The sequence below is a fragment of the Dermochelys coriacea genome, chromosome 6 (assembly GCF_009764565.3).
Source record: "Dermochelys coriacea isolate rDerCor1 chromosome 6, rDerCor1.pri.v4, whole genome shotgun sequence".
NCBI lineage: Eukaryota > Metazoa > Chordata > Testudines > Dermochelyidae > Dermochelys > Dermochelys coriacea.
In genome coordinates, this window is record NC_050073.1 from 96640832 (window position 1) to 96664692 (window position 23861).

Below are 23861 nucleotides of genomic sequence, written 5' to 3' on the forward strand. Positions count from 1 at the left end.
CTCCCTATCAATGGACCGACTCAGTCAGTGGCAGGATTTACCACTGCCCCCTAGGCCAGACAAAGCCAATTCCTCAGGGGTGCATTCTTATACACAGGTACAAACAAGTTACACATCACTATTGAGGTATGACCCCTCTACGTGTTAGGGTGCCGCCTCTCAGCTGGTACATATTGGTTTGAACAAAACAACTCTATCCAACATATCCTTTTGACCCTGTCTTTAGGATAGGTCAGCATGTTCTTTGTTATCTGTGTGGAATGCACTCGTATCAGAGTCGTCTTGGTACCATCCTGGCACATGTTTATATCTTTAGTGTCCAGTACCTTTTAGGTATGTGTGTGTTTGCAACATCAGCCCTTTCCTTGCCAGACTCTGGACAGGGCCTGTCTCTTGCTCACAGCTTAACTTTGCTTTGTTAACAAAGCCTTGACCATTACTTTGGTTCAGGCCTTAGTACCGGGCCTCTGATACAAGGATTTATGTTTCAGGGCCTCATCTTGCTACAGCAGTGACACTATTTATCCCTTTCTGACTCAAGGCTATGGCTATCAACCTAGCATTATAGTGTTGCAAGACCTCATCATCGCCTTTTTGGTGGATCAGCACAAAGAGGTCAAGACCCAGGAGCTTAGTAAACAGAACATGTATTTATTACTGGAAGAGGGTACAGAGGCAATTCTCCTCATGCTGCTAACTCCAAAACACTTTCTTCCCCCAGGCAGGAAGCCACATCCTCTAGGGGCTGTCTGTTGATGTGCCCCAAACACAGACCCATCCAGCACAGTAACTCAATTACTGTATCTTTGGATGTTTTTATCTGACAGATTTGGTCTGCTATTGCATGACCAGTCCTCCATCCAGGACCAGACCTATTTAAAAATGAATATTTGGATGAAGTGATTCTTGGGGTCCAGGAGAGCAATAGGAGAAATCAATAAATAGAACTTACTCTGCTGGCTGTCCGATCCATAATTTAGTTACCGTTTAAAACCAATTAAACATAGCTTTGAATGATTGTAGCCCTAGGAGGGCTTTATCGTGGATTTGAGTGTCTAAGCAAAAAAGTAGTCTTATCTCTCTGTGCCTCAGGTTCTCCATCTGTAAAATGGAGAGAATGATACAGTACTGACCTCTTCTGTAAAGCAGTTTGAGTTCTACAGATGAAAAGCATTGTATAAGAGCTAATGATGATGCTGTTGTTCAATAAGGGCTTCTTTCTATTTGAGTTTTTGCTTCAGTAATGGATCTATAACCCACACTATCATGTAGCAAATGAAATAGAGTTTGTCGCCTATAAGGACACCTGAGATGTAATCCTGGCTCTTTCACTGACTTGCTCTGTGACTTCGGGCAGATCATTTAACTTCTGTACACTTAACATCTGTGCAGTTTCTCCATTTGAATACTGGGTATACTTCCTCAGAATTGTATTGTGAGGCTTAATACATAAAGTGCTTTGAGATCCTCAGATAGCAAACACAACATTAGTGCAAAATATTTTTTTAAAAAGTACAGTGCTAAGATTTCATTTCAGGATCAAGTAGGAATAGAAGCTGGGATGTAGGAGTGTTTGTCTGAACATTGCTAACTCTGGTAATTGGTAAACAAGGCAAGTTATGAGAAATCTGTCTGTGTGTGTTGTAACTAAGAAAACACTATCATTTACAACTGACTGCATGCATGTGGTAGAACTGTTATGGTTGCCTAGCAATCAGCAGGATTTATATTGTGGAACTAAAGAAATGTGACTGAGCAAAACATTAGTATAGTTTTCAGATCGGTGAGAAAGATGCATTATCTATCGGTGTTCAGACTCCTGTTGAAGTGCCTTTGTAAAGGGTGGAAGGAATTGAGTTATGGCAGCACTGTAGTGTTATCTAATTTTAATTAAGCAGTTATGGACAAATTCAGCAAGCTGTGTGTGGGCATTAGCTGTGCCCCTGGGTACTATATAGACTGTAGAACAATATCTGAACATTATTAAATACTGTAATGGAGTACAATAGTGCTACTTAAATTAGCCAGATCTGAGGGTTTTACAAGTCTAAATCTATATATCTATATTTTTTCTAAATCAAAATTGGTGGATACAATTTAGTTTTCACTGTTCAGTATGTGTTTCTCGGTCTTGAGATGTGCCCTTTAGGTAATAAGATCCCCTGTTGAAATACTATTTTATCCTTTCTTAAAGCAGCACTTGGCAAATAAAGAGAGGAATTTAAATCTCTTAGCAAAACAGGAAAAATGCAATGTTGAGTACTAAACTAGAACAGTCTAGTGTATCATTGTTGGGAAGCTTTTCCTGATATTTAGCCTAAAATGTCCTATTTGCAATTTCTTCCAAAGATTTCTAGTAATACACCTGTGTACAATGCTAAATAATTTGTCTCCCTCTTGAGAGTATTATCCCTTCAAATAGTTGTAGAATTCATCATAGTTAGTCTTTGCAGACCCCAAATCAGGACCTTGTGCTTTCTGTGATTCCGTGCTGCAGTGTGCGCTACGGAATTCACCCCATACCAGAGTATGTGCTTGAGAATTTAAAATAAATGTTGTGAACTATTATGGATGTAAAGAAAATCTTGAGAATGTGAGTCAAGCATAAATCATTACAGTGATGTCACTCTGGTCCATGATTAGGACTCCTAGGCACTACTACAATACAAATAATAAATTTATAATGTTGCCCCATGGCCCAAGCAGTTAGCCAGTATTTGGTGTCTTGACAGGTTGCTTGGGTTAGGAGGAAAAATTGATAAGACTCGGGTACATTCTTTGGTGCAATCCTGTTTTGTTTAAAAAGAAAGTACACACAGACAATCCTGTTTCTCTGAACACAGTAGAAACAAACAGGAAAAAGTCAGAAATCCAAGTCTGCTGTTTCAATGAGAACTTTATCTAAAAGATGATCTATCTGTCTCTTGGCTTCCTCATAGGACCACAAACCACTGCCTCTCCTGTTGTTGTTTGCTTACTTTTTACTTGGTTCTCTAGTTTCTTTTCCATACTGTAATGAGGCAAGACTCACCAGTACGGTACCTCCTGCTGGGAATTAGCTCAATTTCAGCCCAGAGCGCCCTCTGCAGTCTGGTGGCTCACCGGCCTCAGGCCCAGTGTCCTGCCTGGACCCCAGTGCCCTTTACCTCGGGGTTCTGCCTCTGCAGTACCTCCTGCTCTGGGTCTCCCCTCCCAGGGGAACCCCCACCCTCTAAACCCACCTTGCCTCAGTGGCTACTGCCAGTCATCATCCAGCCCCTGCTCACTGGGGCAGACTGCAGTCTGTAAACCACTCATCATTGACAAAGGTGGGGGTTGGGCCTGTTGCCTCTGCCGAATCCAGGCTGCACCTTTGCAACCCCAGTACCCTTTTTGGCCTTCGACAAGGCCCGCAGCCTGGGGATTTGCCAGGCTGGAGCTCCCCAGCACTGCTCTGTTCCAAGTACCCTTTTTTCTCAAGAGCTAGAGAGAGACTGACTCAGCTGATGGTTTACAGCCCTTTTATAGGGCCAGCTGTCTCCTAATTGGGCGTGGCCCCAATGGTGGCTGCCTTCCCAATCAATCTATTTTTCTTGATCCTCAGCCCTCTTCAAGGGCTGGCTTTTAACCCTTTCAGGGCCGGAGTGGGGTGACTACCCTACTACATATACACAAGTCTACAGCAGCAGCTAGTCAGTGCCTCAGCCCATGCATTTGGACTCAGTCTCCAGGGAAACCCCTTTGGTTACATGGCTTAGCTTCTGCTCAGGTACTTCCATTAAAACCTTCCAGCATAACAATAAATATTTGTTCAATGAGAAAAGAGCTTTCCAGTGCTGTCAGTGAGGTTTTCCTGAGCACTAAATTTGCTTAATCTCCTTTTTAAAAAGAAATAGGTGGAAATTGGTACAAACTTTTACATTAGAAACTTGCTGATATTGGACCAAATCCTCAGCTAATGCGTTGTATTCTGATTTCCCTGTAAAATTAGCCTAAAATGAGCTGCTGGAAGCATGTCCAAGCATTCAGCAGAAATCCTCAACAATGGAATAATGAATCTTAATTAGTAACTTGTTCCTATGTTAATGTCTATGGAAAATTAGACTGTAAGGGAGTCTGCAACAACTCTTAAGAGCTTGATTGATGTATTGGGTTGGAGAAGTACCAGTACAGCCTTTACCATACCAAGAAAAGCCTTTTTCTCATTGACTCATATGCCTAGTCTACACTACAGAGTCAGGTCAACATAAGACAGCTTAGGTCAATCTAATTCTGTAAGCATCTATACTAAAATATCATTTCTGCGGATGTAACTCAACTCCACCTCTCTGAGAGGCATAGCATTTAGGTCAACGTACTTAGGTCAATGCAGTGTCAGACACTGCGTTACTTATGTCAATTTTAGTGGCCTCCAGGAGGTATCTCACAATGCCTCACTGTGACCGCTCTGGTCACCATTTTGAACTCCAGTGCCTGGCGGCCAGGTACAGACCTCTTCCCTTTGTAAAGCCCTAGTGAAATTCCATTTCCTGTTTTCCCCCTCACTCTGCAGCCCATAGAGAACTGCATTCCATGGCCTCCCTATTTTCCTGCCTCAATTCCATGTGGCGTCCGGGGCCACTGCACTTCCCCTACCACTCCACCATAGGGGACAGTACAGACCATCACAGTTGTGCAACACCAACCGTGTCTCTCACAGGCCTGTGTATTTGTGAAATGAAAATGACTGTTCTTTCCCCTTTGTCAGTTCTTTTCCCTGTATCTATAAACTTTCTTTCAGTTATAAATGTCTTCATTTTTATTCACACAACATATGCTGGCTGTCGCTGACATCGTTCTTGGATAATAGCAATAGGTGCATTGGCAATGTTATAGTACTACACACAGCAAGCATTACAAGGTTCATACTGGAGTGCAAAAAACCAAAGCCAGCATTACTGTGGCTCGCTATTCAAATGGTCTTTCAAAGCCTCCCAAAGCCGCATGGCTCCCTGTTGAGCTCTTCTTATAGTTCTGCTATCTGGCTGCTCAAAAACAGCAGACAGCCTTTCCACCTCCACCGCAGCAGAAACTTTTCCCCCTTTATTTCACAGATATTATGAAGCGCACAGCAGGCAGCTATAATTGGGATTTTTTTTCACTGAGGTCTAATCTTGAGTAGATAGTGCCAGCGGCCTTTCAAATGGCCAAAGGCATATTTGACTGTCATTCTGCACCAGCTGGGCCTGTAGTTGAAGCACTCCTTGCTCCTGTTGAGGTGGCCTGTATACAACTTCATGAGCCATGGGAGTAAGAGAGAGGCTGGGTCTCCCAGGATCACTATTGGCATTTCAACATCCCCAGTGGTAAACCTCTGGTCTGTAAAGAAAGTCGCTGCTTGCAGATTTCTGAACAGGCCTGTGTTCTTAAAGTTGCATGCATCATGCACCTTCCCTGACCACCCCATGTTTGGACTATTAAACATCACAAGTGATCCACCAGCACTTGCAATACCATAGAAAAGTAGCCCTTTCTGTTGATCTATTCTATGGCAAGGTGGTCTGATACTAAAATAGGGCTATGTGTGGCATCTATACCCCCACTGCATTTCGGGAACCCCATTGCTGCAAAACCATCCACTATGTCCTGCACGTTGCCCAGAGTCCCAGTTCTTTGAAGCAGGATGCAATTAATGGCTCTGCACACTTGTATCACAATGGATTTCCCAGCTCCAAATTGATTCCTGACTGATCAGTAGCAGTCTGGTGTTGCAAGCTTCCACACAGCAATCATCACTCACTCCTCCGCAGCCTTGAATTGTTTCTATGTCTCACAGCAAGCTAGCCTCCAAGGAATCCTCATCTTCCCTGCAGCTCCCCGATGGCTCTGCAAATACTGCAGGATCAGTGTGCTATGCTCACAACGCTCATCACAATAATGCAGAGTTGTGCAGGATTCATGCTTCTCAGACAGATGGTGGACACACGGTTTTGTGGGGCTTTTGAAAAGAGGTGAAAAACATTATTGAATGCAGTTTTCTTCATCCTATATTTTTTTTCTGCATCATGTGACATTGAAACCATGTTCCCAGTCCTATCTGCTTTACTTATTTGCCCCTGTAAGGCATTGCAAATGCTTCCCAAAACAGATTATTTTGTTGTAAATGATTGTGTTTAAAATAACACTTTATGCTTTGTGTAAAACCGGAACTTTCCTCTTTTTGAAATTGTATTCTTTTCATTGACTGTACTCTTCAGGAAAAGAAATGGCAGAGCAGAAAGCAAAAATCTCTGATCCCTAATGGCTGTAATCCAGCTTGTTTTCCTTAGTCTCCTGCAAATAAGTAGGGCAGTGCTGCTACAGTCTATTTCTGATGCATCTTGTTTGAAGATAAATGAATCACTGGAAAATTTGCACTGGGGTTTGACATAGTGAATCAAAAGGATTTAATTCAATTCCTAAAAACCTGTTTTTAAAAAAAAAAAGTATAAACACAAACCCTCTGCCTTTGGGGCATATCACAACCTAACTGTCTTGGATTAGGAAGAAATTTATTTAAGGACATTGAGGATTGGCATGGGAAAGACTGCATTTAGTCGAGGCCCATTGTGTTGAGTGCAGTACAAATGCATGAGAACGTAAATCTAGATTGATAAAAGATGCATCAAGTGCATATGACAAACATTAGGGAAGAGTCGCAGGGCAAATGAGAGTAACAAAATTTGATAGATTAAGGATAAATAAATATAAGTAGTGTTCCCCCATCAGCCATGCTGCCTAGCCATCTTTGATAGGCTGATTTCTTGTATGTGTCACAGCAGAAATAGGTGTTGAATGCTATAGAATTAAGTGAAACAATAAAGTCTTTCAGTACAGCTGCTTGCAAATATTTTTACCAAGATAAAACATGGTGTTTTTATGGGAATGTAGGAGTGAGAGAAAGGAGTTGGACCCATTGCAAATGCATAATTAAATATTCATGAGAGACAGTACTAGCAAGTTTATTTAAATCTAACTGGCAACTACAGTACCTGACAATTATTTAAAAGATTATGGTTATGGTATAATCTGCAGAAATGCCAAGTTACCTCATTATACATTACAAACAACTGTGCATTAGACCTGTGAACTAATGTGAAAATATGGATTAAAAGTTCTATATAATTGCTGGTACTGAGTGCCAGAACTGGTTTGGTGTTTTGTTTTTTTTTTTTTGTTTTGTTTTTCTGCCTTTCCCATTCCTGGTTGGCATATTAACCTCAGAGGATGAAATTGCAGGCCATTCAGAAAAGTTAGTGACGGTACTGCTAGCCAGTTAAATCAGTCCTGCCACCTGAAATTTACAAGATTGCCATGTAGAGTTTATTGTGAAGTTTAAAGTGACAATGTCAACTTGGGGCTTTTTTTGTTTTTAATTTTCACAAGTCCCATTTTATGGTCTCCTTCTTAAATAGTATGTTTGGACTGTTTTGTTATTTATAAGTGCTTTTCTGCTCTCTCGCTGATACTTAAAGGATTTTTTCAACAAAATAGAAATTTACAACTTGGGAAGACAATGAATCTGACTATATACAGAGAGCTGTGAAGTGCACATAAACTGAAAAAAGAGATGATTTGTTGCTAACTTTAAGTTCCAATAAATGTGTGTGCTACTTCTGTTATAGGGAAGGCTGGTCATGACCCCTATATTTATAAATGCTTCCTCATGCTTTCCATTATAAAAGATTCTTGCAGTTTCTTTTTTGAAAGAAGCTCTAACAGTTCCATTGTTTTTCAGCAGACCTTTGATATTCAGCAGGAAAAAAGTCCTTGGGTGAGAGATGCGCCTTTGGCTTGTCCCATAAGATTCCATTCAGCTTTTGCTGAATTGTAAACAGGTTAAAATGGCGGTTTCTGTTTTTTCACATGCGAACTTCAGGGAAGTGTTGGCAACATGCCAAAATAACACTAACATTCCAAAGATCTGGGCATCTCTCTCCCAAACCATTTCCCTCTCCCCCCATTCCAAAATCCAGCTCATGACCCCAGGATACCACCATCCCCATCTTTGGGAAGACGACACATTTGCTCTAATTTTGACCTCATTGTAGTGGGGGGGGGGGGGGGGGGAAGAATTGATCACTGAATGGGAAGTTGGTGTTTACCTAGGCACCAGTTGTTATGACCTGACTTACATTCAGTATAGGTGAACAGAGGCAGTACTAACCAGATATAGATATGTTGTGTTTCAAAAGGGCTAATTTTCCAAAACTGAGGAAAACAGAGTGAAATTGATTTAGAAGGAAAAATAATTAAACAGAAAAAAAAATGTAAATTGCGTGTTCTTTAAGAACTCCTCAGATGGTCAAAAAGCCCCGCTTCCACATTCAACAAAGAGAAATGCTTTTGGTAAAAGCCTATCCTGGTTATGAGAGTCAAAAGTTAGGAAATGCCAGATTTATAGTTGCTCATGCAACTTTAATTTTGCCCCCTTGTTTTTATATATTATGATAAATTAATTACATAGTAATTTTTTTCCTCATTCCACCAGGAGACAGTTAGTCATTTTCTAAGTTTTACTTCTTGCTTTTAACAATTTAACAGTGTTTTAGCAGTTTCTATTTGAATACACTCTGTAGTAATAAACTTTCAGACAAAGGCGCTACAGTAATAGTAAATGTGATTTTTTTTTTATGTTTGTGTTCATTCAAATGTTAGATTATTCTTTTGACATTATATTGTGAATAGAACAATAATGTCCTGGCTCTGTCATCCACTCAAATGTATCTGTTTCATTGCTCTAGATTTTTGTCCATTTGCCTCTGTCTGTTTTTTAAAACATTTGACATAATCCTTTCCTTACGGTCTCTTTGTGAGTGCATTGATCCTGAAAAATGGCTTGCTCAGTGCTAGCGTTTAATAGCCTATAAAGATGAATGGAGGATGTTCCTATCTGTAATTGCTGTTGTCTGAGTTAATATAGCTGTAGATTTGAACTGTCTACACCAGGGGTTGGCAGCCTTTTAGAAGTGGTTTGCAGAGTCTTCATTTATTTACTTTACTTTAAGGTTTTGCATGCCAGTAATACATTTTAACGTTTTTTAGACAGTCTCTATAAGTCTATATATTATATAACTAAACTATTGTCGTATGTAAACACTGTTTTCAAAATGTTTAAGAAGCTTCATTTAAAATTAAATTAAAATGCTGATCTTGCACCGCTGGCCCGCTCAGCCCACTGCCAGCCTGGGGTTCCGTTCACCTAGGCCGGCAGTGGGCTCAGCAGAGCCGGCAGCCAGGACCCCACACCAGCAGTGGGCTGAGCAGCTCAGCCTGCTGTCGGTCTGGGGTTCTGTCCACCGGCTCCTGCCAGCTAGGGTCCCGGCTGCTGGCCCCGTTCAGCCTGCTGCCGGTCTGCGGTCCCCGCCCTGTCCACATAGAGTAGGTACCTACCTTCTCCCTGGTTCTAGCCATTCTCTTCCCCTCTCTCTCTCTCTCTCTCTCTCTCTCTCTGCACTGAGCTGAGTACTCTTGAGTACCCTGAGCACAGGGCTGGGGGTGAAGGAGCAGGCTAGGGGTTGGGGTGCAAGGTCTGGCCAGGAGCTAGAATGAGGGAGGGGGCTCAGGGTTGGGGCAGGAGGTTTGGGAGTGGAGCGCTTACCTGGGCAGCTCCCATTTGGTGGAAGGGGTGCAGGTGTGTGTGCGTGCGTGCGCGCGCACGCGCGCAGGAGCTCCTGTTTGGTGCTCAGGGTGGGGGTGGGGATGTGGGGGGGTGCAAGAGTCAGGGCATGAGGTGTGGGGGTGTGTGAGGAGGGTGCAGGAGTCCGGGCAGGGGGCTGGGTAAGTGTGGGGGGTGCCGGAGTTGGGGGGGTGCAGGGGTCAGGGCACAGGGCTGGAGTGTGTGGGGGGTGCAGGGGTCAGGGCAGAGGGCTGGATGTGTGAGAGGAGGGTGCAGGGCTCAGGGCAGAGGGCTGGGTGTGTGAGCTGGGTTGTTCCAGCCCCCTGCCCTGAGCGGTTCACGGCAGGGGGCTGGAGGGGATACGCTAATTCCACCCTCTTCCCCAAGGTTCCCAGAGCAGAAAGCGTGCTGCGGCTTCGCTTTTCCTCCTCCTCCTCCTCAGCAAGGGCCATCAGCTGATCGGCAGCACGGAGGGAGAGGAGGAGGGACAGGAACCAAGCAGGCTGGGGAAAGAGGTGGGGAGAGGGGGAAGCTTGCCTGCCCTGCAAGGAGAGAGCAGGCGGCAGAGAAGAGCGGGCCAGGCCAGGCAGGATTTTTAATGACGCACTGCTATAGACAGCAGCCTGACGTTAAAAATTGGCTCGTGTGCCATCTTTGGCACATGTGCCATAGGTTGCCAACCCCTGGTCTACACTAAATAAAAGCACCACTGCGGGGGAAGGCTGTGAAAATGAAATCTTAAATTCTGCAAAAATTTAATTAGACATAGGAGCTGGAATAATTTTATGCCACTCGGGGATTTAAGACACATGCAACTGGTTGTAGCTCCAGTAGATACAGGAGCAGTAACTTGCATTAGTAATACTTGCAAAAAGAAAAGGAGTACTTGTGGCACCTTAGAGACTAACACATTTATTTGAGCATAAGCTTTCGTGAGCTATAGCTCACTTCATTGGATGCATTTTTTTTCCACTCAATGCATCCGATGAAGTGAGCTGTAGCCCACGAAAGCTTATGCTCTAATAAATTTGTTAGTCTCTAAGGTGCCACAAGTACTCCTTTTCTTTTTGCGAATACAGACTAACACAGCTGCTACTCTGAAACTAGTAATACTTGGTGATTTATAAAGATCCTTATAACATTCCTGTAGTGGTATTCTCATTTCACCAATGGGTAAATTAAGCAGAGTGAGATTTACCTGAGGTCATGCCATACCGATGGCAGATCTAATATCCTGACACCATGTCCCATACTCTAAATGCTAATGCTCAACACGGCTTTAAAATTAAATTAAAGATTTAGTCACACAAGCACATAAAAGTGCAAATGTCCAATTCTTGCTTTGCCTCTTAGACATTTCGGTTGAGTTGTTTCCATGGTTGCAATTTTCCTTTTTTTTTTTTTTTTTTTTAAATTGTGATATGTCCCCTACCCCCTAGAATTTCTTCCCTGCTGCTGTGTGTTTTATTCCAGATCTTCACCTGCTGTTCCGAAACTGTCAGCAAGCTACTGTTTTATAGGATCACTTGCTTTCAGCTGAAGCACTAAAGCAGCAGCTGATTGGTAACTGTCTTATTTAAAAAAAAAAAATCTTTACTGGAGTGGCATCAAAGTGATTTCTACTTTTACTATATGTACCCAAAGTCTTGTAGCTTTTAACTTCTCATTTTTATTAAAAACAAACAAAAACTATTGATTGGTATAAATTTGTAATGAGGAAAAAGACTTTTTGAGCTATAAATTAGCCTGTACTACAAGGTGCTCTTTTTTTGAGGTCTGTCAAATACAGAAGGTAGGGACTAGAAGGTATAGAAACAATCTCAAATACCAACTCACGGATGGGAGTTTCTTCCTCTTTAATGCCTCTTTCAGATTTCCAGTCATGATGCCCCTTTTATTTTTTCTGTGACTATTGTTAAATTTGGAAAGCAAAATAATAGATCATTAGTGTCTTTTGCCCTTGCAGAGCAATAGATAGCAAAGCTTCTACTCCAGCCAACGTCCAGAGAGAATGTATCCAATTAAAGAAACTGATTCTAAAACTAGAGAAATTCATTTGTATATATAAGAGAATAGCTTTTCTGGTCATCATCAAAGGAGGCAAAGGATTTTCCGGTCCTAGCATAGGATACAATTGTATGTATGCTTCCCCGATGTCATCAGTGTTTCCAAATCTGTGTTTGTGTATGTCAGTTCAATCTTTTGGACAGTTGCTAATCAGTAGTGTCAAAATTCCGTCCCGGTTTGAGTGCATGTTCTTTGGAAATGGGGGATAGGATTTTTCAGAAGCACTTGGCATTGCCCTAATTCTGTTCCCATTGATTTCAGAGATAAATCTCATTGACATTGATGAGAACAGATTCTAAGCAAATCTAAACCAGTTTGGTTTATTTGTTTATACTAATAAATCTCTGGCTGAGCAGCTTAGGATAATTTTGAGAACAGGTTTAATGGGATGCTGTCTATGAATTTTCTTAAATTGGCTAATTTCAAGAGAGTCAACTTTCCAATATGTCTGATTAAAAATATAATCTTAGTAGGAAAAAAATTTCAGTGCTGCTAACTCTTGAGATTTTATTGAGTCTCAAGTTATTTTCCTTCTCACCTTAGAAGCTGGAGTAGAGGGATTTGATAGTGTTTGCTTTGGGTGTGGTTGTGTGTGTGTCAGGAGAGGTAGGACGATTTTTTAAAAAGTTTCTATCCCTTATGGTTATGGAGAAACACTAAGATGGTGATTTCAAGTTATTCTGAAGACTCGGGAAAACAAAAACAACCTAAAAATCTATTTAAAAAAAAATCTCATGATTGGCTAAAAAAACTAATGATTTTTTTTGAGCCATGACTTATTTTTGGCTGGCTAGCTTTGGCAATGCTGCATAGTGTAAGAATTTTTCTGCAAACAGTAAAATGGATCACTTAACCTCTTAACCATTGCTTTTATTATTTATTATTATTATTATTATTATTATTATTTTTTAAAAAAGTCCATGGAAGCAAACTTGCAACCTCAAATGCTGTGTGAGCTTTGACCATTCTCTTATGCAACAGACCCCTGGAAAAAGTAGAAAAAATAGACTAATTTTGGAAATATCTTATTTAATTGTAGCTTTCATTTAACTTTTGCCTCCTTTGGAGGAGAAACAATAGGCAGGCTTGGAATAATTAGATTTTATTGGTAAATATCAATTTCAGTGTGCATGCACAAATCCACAAAAGTCCATTGATATTCAAAATTTACAAAAACATGTTAAGTAAGAGAAATACTGCTTGAACTTACTAGAGTTTGCTTTATTGATTTGCTTTGTATATTTTTGTAGGGCTGTCAATCAGTTAACTCATGTGAATTAATTCAAAAAAAATAACCATGATTAAAAATTAATCACGATTAATCGGAGTTTTAATTGCACTGTTCAACAATAGAATACCAATTGAAATCTCTTAAATATCTTTGGGTGTTTGTCTACATTTTCAAATATATTGATTTCAATTACAACACAGAATACCAAGTGTACAGTGCTCACTTTATATTACTGTTTGTATTACAAATATTTGCACTGTAAAAATGATTAAAAAATAGTATTTTTCAGTTCACCTCATAAAAGTACTGTAGTGCAATCTCTTTATCGTGAAAGTGCAACTTACAAATGTCGGGTTTTTTTGGTTACAAGACTGCAGTCAAAAACAAAACAATCTAAAACTTTAGAGCTGACAAGTCCACTCAGTCCTCCTTCTTCTTCAGCCAATTGTAAGACCAACAAGTTTCTTTACATTTGCAGGAGATAATGCTGCCCGCTTCTTGTTTACAATGTCACCTGAAAGTGAGAACGGGTGTTCACATGGCATTTTTGTAGCCAGCATTGCAAGGTATTTACATGCCAGGTATGATAAACATTCGTATGCCCCTTTGTGCTTCGGCCACCATTACAGAAGACGTGTTTCCATGCTGATGACGCTCGGTTGTTTTTTTTTTAATGCATTAATTAATTAAATTTGTGACAGAGCTCCTTGTGGGAGAATTGTATGTCTCCTTCATTGTTTTACCTGAATTCTGCCACATATTTCATATTATACCAGACTCTGATGATGACCCAGTACACGTAGTTCATTTTAAGAACACTTTCATGGCAGACTTGACAAAACGCAAAGAAGGTACCAATGTGAGATTTCTAAGGATAGCTACAGTACTCGACCCAAGGTTTAAGAATCTGAAGCGTCTTCCAAAATCTGAGAGGGATGAAGTGCGGAGCATGCTTTCAGAACTCTTAAAAGAGCAATACTTTGATGAGGAAACCACAGAACGTGTACTACCAAAAAAGAAAATCAATCTCTGCTGGTGGCATCTGACTCACATGATGCAAATGAACATGCATCTGGCCGCACTCCTTTGGATCATGATCGAACAGAGCTCGTCATCAGCATGGACGCATGTCCTCTGGAATGGTGGTGGACACGTCCTCTGGAATGGCGGTTGACGCATGAAGGGACATATTAATCTTTACTGCATCTGGCACGTAAATATCTTGTGATGCCAGCTACAACAGCGCCATGCGAATGCCTGTTCTCGCTTTCAGGTGACGTTGTAAACGAGAAGTGGGCAGCATTATCTCCTGCAAATTTAAACACAGTTATTGGTCTTACAATTGGCTGAAGAAGGAGGAGGACTGAGTGGACTTGTCAGCTCTAAAGTTTTAGATTGTTTTGTTTTTGACTGCAGTTATTTTTTTGTAGATAATTCTACATTTGTAAGTTCAAATTTCATGATAGAGATTGCATTACTGTACTTGTATTAGGTGAATTGAAAAAATACTTTCTTTTTTACAGTGTAAATATTTGTAATCAAAAATAGTGAGCACTGTACACTTTGTTTCTGTGTTGTAATTGAAATCATAATCCTATAATTTGAAATATATTTGAAAATGTAGAAAACATCCAAAAATATTTAAATAAAATGTATTCTATTTAACAACAAGATTAATTGCGATTAATTTTTTTAATCACTTGACAGCCCCAATATTTTGATGTTGACGATTTTTGTCTTAATGGTGATAAAGCTTTAACTTTTTGAATCTCAGCATCCACTGTCATGGAAAAAGTTGTCAGGCCTCTCACCATAATTTCCTGCAACAGTGAAAATTAAGATAAAAATTGAAAAAATGCACAATTATGGGATTTAAGCAACTGTGAATATTTAAATCTTTAATATAAATATTACTATTATCCATTGAAATTATAGCCTCTTTTTAAATCTTCTTGTAGAAAATTTCTTGTTTTGCTACACAGAGGGTAGTCATCCCAGGGACTGGATCAATTAAGATAAGGTAGAAAGTAGTTTTATGAATAAAAGTAAGTTGAAAGGAGCACATTAGGGTAACAAATAAGAAATCATGATGTGTTATTCAGTACCATGATCAAAGTCTTTGGGAATATTAATATGTCAAGTAGATGAAATCTGTATTTGTTTCGTTTGAAGAGTATATCTCTTCAGCGCATTGGGCTGTGTACATGCTGAGTTGCTAATAGCTAGTCATGTCCAAATATTGTCATTTGTGATTTCATTGCTCGGAGTTTAATATTCCAGGCCCCAAGTCTCCACACAAATGTATTTTTGATGTTTTTTTGGTGGCGGGTGTTGTATTTGGGGAGGAGGGTATTAATATTTGTTCAGCTTGGCCTGATTTAAATAGTATGCTCAAAGGGCAATTTTAAAAAAGTTTACGTAAAGAATATGGTGGTCAGTAAAACTGAGAAATGTTAGCCAGTATGTAGGTCTCCACTGAAGATCCAATATTTTAGTGAAAACTTGGTGTATTTCAAAGAATGCTGCTGAAAGTCACAGCTGCAGAGAGACAGTGATTTAGTTCTGGTCTGAAATTCAAAATAGTATACTCTTTTTAACTAGAACAGAATTTATATGTGAAATATTGAGGACGTGTGTGTGTCAGCAATGATACAAGCTAATATTAGCTAACGCTATGGAGTTGCTTGATACTATTGTATGTTGTGCTTTCTCCTGATGAGATCCTCTCCTTAGCAAGAGATCCCTATGGAAAATCAGCATATTCAACTCTATTCACTCTCGATAGTATAAACTAATAGTCAAACTGAGTGTCGATTATAAACTCAAACCGGTAGTTCAAAAGATTTACTAGAGACGCATTCTCATTTTTTCCCTACTGTAGTTTAAACTGGGCATCATTCTATGATTTTCCTCTCTGTTAACAGAAGTAACTTTCAAACTTGGGTCAAAATTGGGGGTGGGGGGGAGAAGTCTTGGCAGAGATCACTTACGAAATTTGTCGGCTGTCATTGTCTAACAGGGAAGCTGAGGTGTAAGGCTTGCTGTTTAGAGAAAAAGAAAATATTGAACATAGAATCATAGAATATCAGGGTTGGAAGGGACCTCAGAAGGTCATCTAGTCCAACCCCCTGCTCAAAGCAGGACCAATCCCCAACTAAATCATCTCAGCTAGGGCTTTGTCAAGCCTGACCTTGAAAACCTCTAAGGAAGGAGATTCCACCACCTCCCTAGATAACACAATCCAGTGCTTCACCACCCTCCTAGTGAAAAAGTTTTTCATAATATCCAACCTAAACCTCCCCCACTGCAACTTGAGACCATGACTCCTTGTTTTGTCATCTGCTACCACTGAGAACAGTCTAGATCCATCCTCTTTGAAACCTCCTTTCAAGTAGTTGAAAGCAGCTATCAAATCCCCCCTCATTCTTCTCTTCTGCAGACTAAATAATCCCAGTTCCCTCAGCCTTTCCCCATAAGGGCTCCAGCCCCCTAATCATTTTTGTTGCCCTCTGCTGGACTCTTTCCAATTTTTCCACATCCTTCTTGCAGTGTGGGGCCCAAAACTGGACACAGTACTCCAGATGAGGCCTCACCAGTGTTGAATAGAGGGGAACGATCATGTCCCTCCACCTTCTGGCAATGCTCCTACTGAGACAGCCCAAAATGCCCTTAGCCTTTTTGGCAACAAGGGTACGCTGTTGACTCATATCCAGCTTCTCATCCCCTGCAACACCTAGGTTCTTTTTTTGCAGAACTGCTGCCTAGCTGCTCGGTCCCTAGTCTGTAGCAGTGCATAGGATTCTTCCGTCCTATGTGCAGGACTCTGCACGTGTCCTTGTTGAACCTCATCAGATTTCTTTTGGCCCAATCCTCTAGTTTGTAGAGGTTCCTTTGTATCCTATCCCTACCCTCCAGCGTATCTACCACTCCTCCCAGTTTAGTGTCATCTGCAAACTTGCAATCCATGCCATCCTCCAGATCATTAAAGATATTGAACAAAAACGGCCCCAGGACCGACCCTTGGGCCACTCCGCTTGATACCAGCTCCTAGCTAGACATGGAGCCATTGATCACTACCTGTTGAGCCCGACAATCTAGCCAGCTTTCTAGCCACCTTATATCCATTCATCCAGCCCATACTTCTTTAACTTGCTGGCAAGAATACTGTGGGAGATCGTATCAAATGCTTTGCTAAAGTCAAGGAATAACACATCCACTGCTTTCCCCTCATCCACAGCGCCAGTTATCTGGTCATAGAAGGCAATTAGGTTAGTCAGGCATGACTTACCTTTGGTGAATCCATGCTGACTGTTCCCGATCACTTTCCTCTCCTCTAAGTGCTTCAAAATTGATTCCTTGAGGACCTGCTCCATGATTTTTCCAGGGACTGAGGTGAGGCTGACTGGCCTGTCATTCCCCAGATCCTCCTCCTTCCCTTTTTTTAAAGATGAGCACTACATTAGCCTTTTTCCAGTCATCTGGGACCTCCCCAGATCACCATGCATTTTTAAAGATAATGGCCAATGGCTCTGCAATCACATCCGCCAACTCCTTTAGCACCTTCGGATGCAGTGCATCCGGCCTCATGGACTTGTGGTCGTCCAGCTTTTCTAAATAGTCCTGAACCACTTCTTTCTCCACAGAGGGCTGGTCACCTTCTCCCCATACTGTGCTGCCCAGTGGAGTAGTCTGGGAACAAGGTCAAACTATTAAGCTTTGAACACTGATGCTACTGGAAGGGTTGGCCGGATGTACCTGCTGAATAGTCAGATGCAGCCTCTTCATCATGAGGAATGGACTACGTGAACAACAGCTGCTCTTTCATCCCAAATTCCATGTATCTTTGTCTACTTCTTGACAATTATAGTAAAAACTGATAGCTGAACTTGGGAATTTGGGATTCCTTGGTCATGAATCAGTTTTCGCTTGTCTGTTCCCTAGGTTGATGGACAGTAGGGCTGACATGGAGCTGATGAAATAGATCTCGGGTCTGTCGGCCTTACTTTTAGCCCACCCCTGCCATTCATGTCATTGCAAAGTGTTGATTTCTGCCTGTGCTGATATCCAACCTTAAGTGGATGTAAGGTTTGGAAGGGGATGCTGGATGAGTGGTGTCTGTAGAGGGGAAAATAGTCAATAGCATAAGCTTAGGAATTTTGTCAAAAATATTAATCTTAGTTTGTTTTTTTAACTGTTCTTTTCTTCCAGATGCCTCCATTTATTTTGTTTTTTCTTCTCCTTCCCATATCAATCCTCTTTAGACCTTAACTTCACTCTCAATTGACTCTTTCCTCCTCTTGGTTTCAAAATCTTGGGATAGTTTCAGGCTGAAAATATTAGCCAACCAGACTATTTGGATATTTTTGTTGCAGTAGTTAAGTTACAAATCCGTTTCCATTCTGAAAAAAAGGGTTTAGCTTTTTCAAACATTTACCTTTGGGCTCATTTTCTATGCATTATCTTAACACAATAGTGAATAGTGCTTTTTACCTATCGTATTTAGCTTTTATGTGTGTCATTTCATCTGTAGATCTCAAAGCACTTTACAAAGCGTGTAAATATGATTTTATAGATAGCATTCCCTCATGTAGACCCCTCGCACGTGTGTAACTTGACTATGAGAAAAACCATTAGAATCAGTGGGGTTACACATGAGTAAAGTTATACACATGCTAAAGTGCCTTCAGGATAGGGAACATGGTATGTATGACACAAAAGCACTGTATACATGTTAACTTAATTAGACACCCTAGACTAAATACTGTGGTTTTTTTCTTATACCTTGTACAATCCCACCGATACAAGTGCAAGGGAATAGGATGAGAGAATTTGACCAGTGTCTTTTTTTGGTTTAACATAATGTAACTGTGTTCATTGTCTTTTTCTTGAGAGAAATTAAGTTGCATCCCAGCTAGCGTGTGTCTTAAGGTTACATAATTCCTTCAAAGGTAGGGTGATGCTGTGAGAGTTTACCCAGAACAATAAGGGGTTGTCCGTGTCTTTTCAGTAAACCTGGGTGCTTCTGTGCTTTTGCAGCTTTGGCTCAACACCCTGATATCAGCATTCTACTTTTACAGCACAATGGCCTCACCCTGGCTTCCACCAGCATAAGTTAATCATCCATTTAAGAAGTAATTTAGGAATGTAACTGAATATTTAAGAAAAATAAAGCATGATGACAATAACCAAAACATTTTTGCAAGTGGAAATAACCACTTGCAATCAATTAAATGAGGCTTCCCACTATTCAATGCAGAAATCAGTGAAGGGGAATAACTGCTATTTAAAATCATTCATTAATTTTCCCTTATATAGTACTGTTTTGTACAAAATGCATGTCATATTTGGCAAAAAAGATCAGGAGAAAAAATTTGGATAGAACAAATGAATTCTATTGTACCACTATTTTCTTACTCTCTATCATTTACCTTTGAATCACAAGGGGAAATCAGTAATTTACCTTGTTAGCTTATTTGTTCTTTTAAGAAACAATTTCTTTCTATTTGATGTAGACAGTCATTCGCAGTCCAACCGGTAAAGTAAATGTACAAAATAAAAGTGTAAGGAGTATTTTCAAGTATCCATACTGTAGTAAGAAAAGTTAAGAAATGGAAAGAATGTTCAGTTCTTGCTACTGAATGTCTTTTAGACATTTTAGGAGACTTACCACTGAATATAAGGGACTAATTCTTGCTGGTTTGGTGATTTTTTTTTTCCAGCTGTTTCTCTGTGATTTTGGAGATGATGTAAGGATTGTCCACAGAAGTTGATCAGTATTAATTCATTTCTACCATGCAGGACATTTTGTGTTTTTCTATAGATCTTGCCGCTGTAAAAGGGAAATCTTTCATTAGGAATCTTGATGAAGTTGGCTATTTCATGATGCATGATAGAGATCTTGTAGGCGTTTGTCTTTGTCTGAAGGGTTGGAGCAAATGCGGTTGTATCGTAGAGCTTGGCTGTAGACAATGGATCGAGTGGTATGATCTGGATGAAAGCTAGAGGCATGTAGGTAGGAATAGCGGTCAGTAGGCTTCCGATATAGGGTGGTGGTGATGTGACCATCGCTTATTAGCACCGTATTGTCCAGGAAGTGGATTTCTTGTGTGGACTGGTCCAGGCTGAGGTTGATGGTGGGATGGAAATTGTTGAAATCATGGTGGAATTCCTCAAGGGCTTCTTTTCCATGGGTCTAGATGATGATGATGTCATCAATATAGCGCAAGTAGAGTAGGGGCATTAGGGGACGAGAGCTGAGGAAGCGTTAAGGTATGTAACCATTCTTTCCTCTGAGTGATTGTCCACGTGTATCCCACTCTTGGTGACGAGCAAGCAGTTACCTGTTTCCTTGGAAACAGGTAGTCCTGCTTTAAACAAGGATTATAGGACAGCTCTATCAAAATGGGCATCTGATCTGGAAGTCTCTACCAAAGAATAGTGTCTTGTAAAAGCGTGGACTGAGCTCCACATAGCTGCCCTCCAGCCTCTGGAAACAGGGACAGTCATCAAACAGGCAGCTGAGGCTGCCTGAGTCTTAGTGAAATGAGCTATTATGTTGCTAGATGGGTCTAACCTGGCTGGCTCAAAACATGTTCTTATACATTTTTATAAGATGTATAAATGAGATGGTTGAGTTCAGGATCCTGACAAAAGAAAGAAAGGAGAGCAGCAGAATACGGACTCTGGACTTCAGAAAAGCAGACTTTGACTCCCTCAGGGAACTGATGGGCAGGATCACCTGGGAGAATAACATGAGGGGGAAAGGAGTCCAGGAAATCTGGCTGTATTTTAAAGAATCCTTATTGAGGTTACAGGAACAAACCATCCCGAAGAGTAGAAAGACTAGTAAATATGGCAGGCGACCAGCGTGGCTTAACCGTGAAATCCTTGCTGATCTTAAACACAAAAAAGAAGCTTACAAGAAGTGGAAAATTGGACAAATGAGCAGGGAGCAGTATAAAAATATTAGGCATGCAGGAGTAAAATCAGGAAGGCCAAATCACACTTGGAGTTGCAGCTAGCAAGAGATATTAAGAGTAACAAGAAGGGTTTTTTCAGGTAGGTTAGCAACAAGGTGGTCAGGGAAAGTGTGGGATCCTTACTGAATGGGGGAGGCAACCTAGTGACAGAGGATGTGGAAAAAGCTAATATACTCAATGCTTTTTTTGCCTCTGTCTTCACAAACAAGGTCAGCTCCCAGACTTCTGCACTGGGCAGCACAGCATGGGGAGGAGGTGACCAGCCCGCTGTGGAGAAAAGTTGTTTGGGACTATTTAGAAAAGCTGGAAGAGCACAAGTCCATGGGGCCGGATGCGCTGCATCCGAGAGTGCTAAAGGAGTTGGCGGGTGTGATTGCAGAGCCATTGGCCATTATCTTTGAAAACGCATGGCAATCGGGTGGGTCCTGTATGACTGGAAAAAGGCTAATGTAGTGCCAATCTTTAAAAAAGGGAAGGAGGAGGATCCAGGGAACTATAGGCCAGTCAGCCTCACCTCAGTCCCTGGAAAAATCATGGAGCAGGTCCTCAAGGAATCAATTTTGAAGCACTTAGAGGAAAGAAAAGTGATCAGGAACAGTCAGCATGGATTTACCAAGAGCAAGTCTTGCTTGACTAATCTAATTGCCTTCCATGACCAGATAACTGGTTCTGTGAACGAGGGGAAAGCAGTAGACATGTTATTCTTTGACTTCAGCAAAGCTTTTGATACGGTCTCCCACAGTATTCTTGCCAGCAAGTTAAAGAAGTATGGGCTGGATGAATGAACTATAAGGTGGATAGAAAGTTGGCTAGATCGTCGGGCTCAACAGATAGTGATTAATGGCTCCATGTCTAGTTGGCAGCTGGTATCAAGTGGAGTGCCCCAAGGGTCTGTCCTCATGCCAGTTTCATGATTTGAAGGTCCGTATTGTTAATCTTTGTGAGGATATTGCCTGACCCTTAACTATCTCTGCAAAGCCCACGAGCAGCCTAGGTGTGTTCCTGAGTAATTTCGTTCTGTTAAGATAATATGGTAATGCCCTTATCACATCAGGAGTATGGAGTAGCTTTCCCCAAGGTTGAGTGAGTGTGAGAGAAGACAACTGAGATATTAATTAATATGTTCATATAGGATTCTGAAACAATTTGGGGCAAAAACTTGATGAGGCCTGAAAACACTGTCTTTATGAAACATATATAAGGGGGACTTGCCATGATGGCTTGAATCTCTCCCCAGCAGTCAAGCTGATGTAATGGCTACTAAAAAGTCAGTCTTGATTGGTTGATGGTATTGGAAGGTTGCTAAAGTCCCAAAGGTGGTGTTGGGGGTGGGTGTACTGGAAAACAGATCTTGTCAAACTAACTTGGATACATCAAAAAAAATATCAAATTTGATAAAGATAATGTTGATGTAATATCCATAAGCTTCTATAAGGCATTTGACTTGGTACTGCATGACATTTTGATTTAAATAAATAAATAAATGAAATACAAAATTAACATGGCACGCTTAAATGAATTAAAAAGTGGCTGACATGTTTCAAAATGTAGCTGTAAATAGGGAAACATTGAGTGGTGGTGTTGCTTGTAGAATCCCACATTGATTGGTTCTTGGCCCTACACTATTCAACATTTTTTACCAGTGACTTGGAAGAGAACATAGATCGTCAGTGATAGTTTGCACATGACACAAAGATTGGAGAAGTGATAAATAATGAAGACCACCAGTTAGTGATACGGAGCGATCTGCATCGCTTGGTAAACTAGACTCAAGGAAACGATATGAATTTTAACATGGCTAAATTTATACACCTAGGAATAAAGAATGTAGGCCATACATACAAGATGGGAGACTATCCTAGGAAGCAGTGACTCTTGCCAAAAGATTTGTGGCGGGGCAAAGGGTGAGGTACGTGTGACAGATTTCTGTTACCATTCTGCCTGAGGCTTCAGGTGATCAGGCTGAGACCGCAGGATCATTTGTGGGAGGAGATGATGGAACACACCAAATGTCTAAATTTTAAAGCTTTATTAATAAGTAATAAAATAACAGCAGAGTGCAGGGGGGGTTCCCCACATCACTTAGAGGAAGGAAGGAAGGAAGTGTTAGGGCTTGGGGCACAAACCCACTTTCATACTCACACCCGCACTACCCGAGGCTGGCCAGGCCTGGGTGTAATGTAAGAAGAAGAGGGGGAGAAGCGGATGGAGTTCTGTCCTGTGTGCACAGGTCGTCCAGGGTCCACTGCCAAACTCAGAATTGTTTCAGCTCTCAGGAAGGTCTTAAGTGCTGGGCTCCTTTGGGGTGTTCTATTTTGCAACCTCTGTTCCTGGTGCTCTTTGTGCCAATCCAAACCAGCTTTCTGTGGTGGTCTCTGCTTTCCCAAAACACAACGGCTCCAGGGACGCAAAGCTCTGCTCCCCCTCCCATCTCTGGACGAATAAAAGGGAATCTCAAGAAAAGAGTAGACAAGTTATTTTACTTCTGTATTTGGTATTGGTGCAACCCTTGCTGGAGTACTCTGTCCAGTTCTGGTGTCCACAATTTAAGATGGATATTGAAAAATTGGAGGGCTCAGAGATGAGCCACAGGAATGATTAAAGGATGAGAAAACATGTATTATAGTTACAGACTCTAAGGAGCTCAATCTATTTACTTTAACAAAGGGAATGTTATGGGGTGACTTGAACATAGTCTGTAAGTGTCTACATGGGGAACCCAAATTAATTATGGGCTCTTCAGTCAAGCAGAGGAAGGTATAACGTGCTTCAACTTCCAGCCATTGGATCTAGATAAATTCAGTCTGGATATATGGGGTTTTTATTTAGTTAGTTATTTAACAGTGAGGATTAATTAACCATTGGGACAATTTACTGAGATTCATGGTATTTGTAAATCAAGACTTGATTATTTTAAAAGGTATTCTCTTGTTCAAAGGAATTATTTTGGAGAAATTGTATTGCCTGT

At 41.0% G+C, this 23861-nt stretch overlaps 1 protein-coding gene across 5 annotated transcripts in view; it reads left to right on the forward strand.

The window, feature by feature from the left end:
- TDP1 (tyrosyl-DNA phosphodiesterase 1) overlaps window positions 1–23861 on the forward strand; it is a 131143-nt gene that overhangs the window by 60997 nt on the left and 46285 nt on the right. Inside the window, exon 14 of one of the 5 annotated variants that reach the window (XM_043517811.1) lies at window positions 14873–14934. The exons of 3 other annotated variants lie outside the window; for them this stretch is intronic. In XM_043517811.1, the coding sequence (XP_043373746.1) occupies window positions 14873–14903 (31 nt within the window). In that variant the 3' untranslated portion in view covers window positions 14904–14934. Of the gene's footprint in view, window positions 1–5794; window positions 6429–14872; window positions 14935–23861 lie in introns of those variants that run through there. One more of the 5 variants, XM_043517810.1, reaches the window with a different exon arrangement.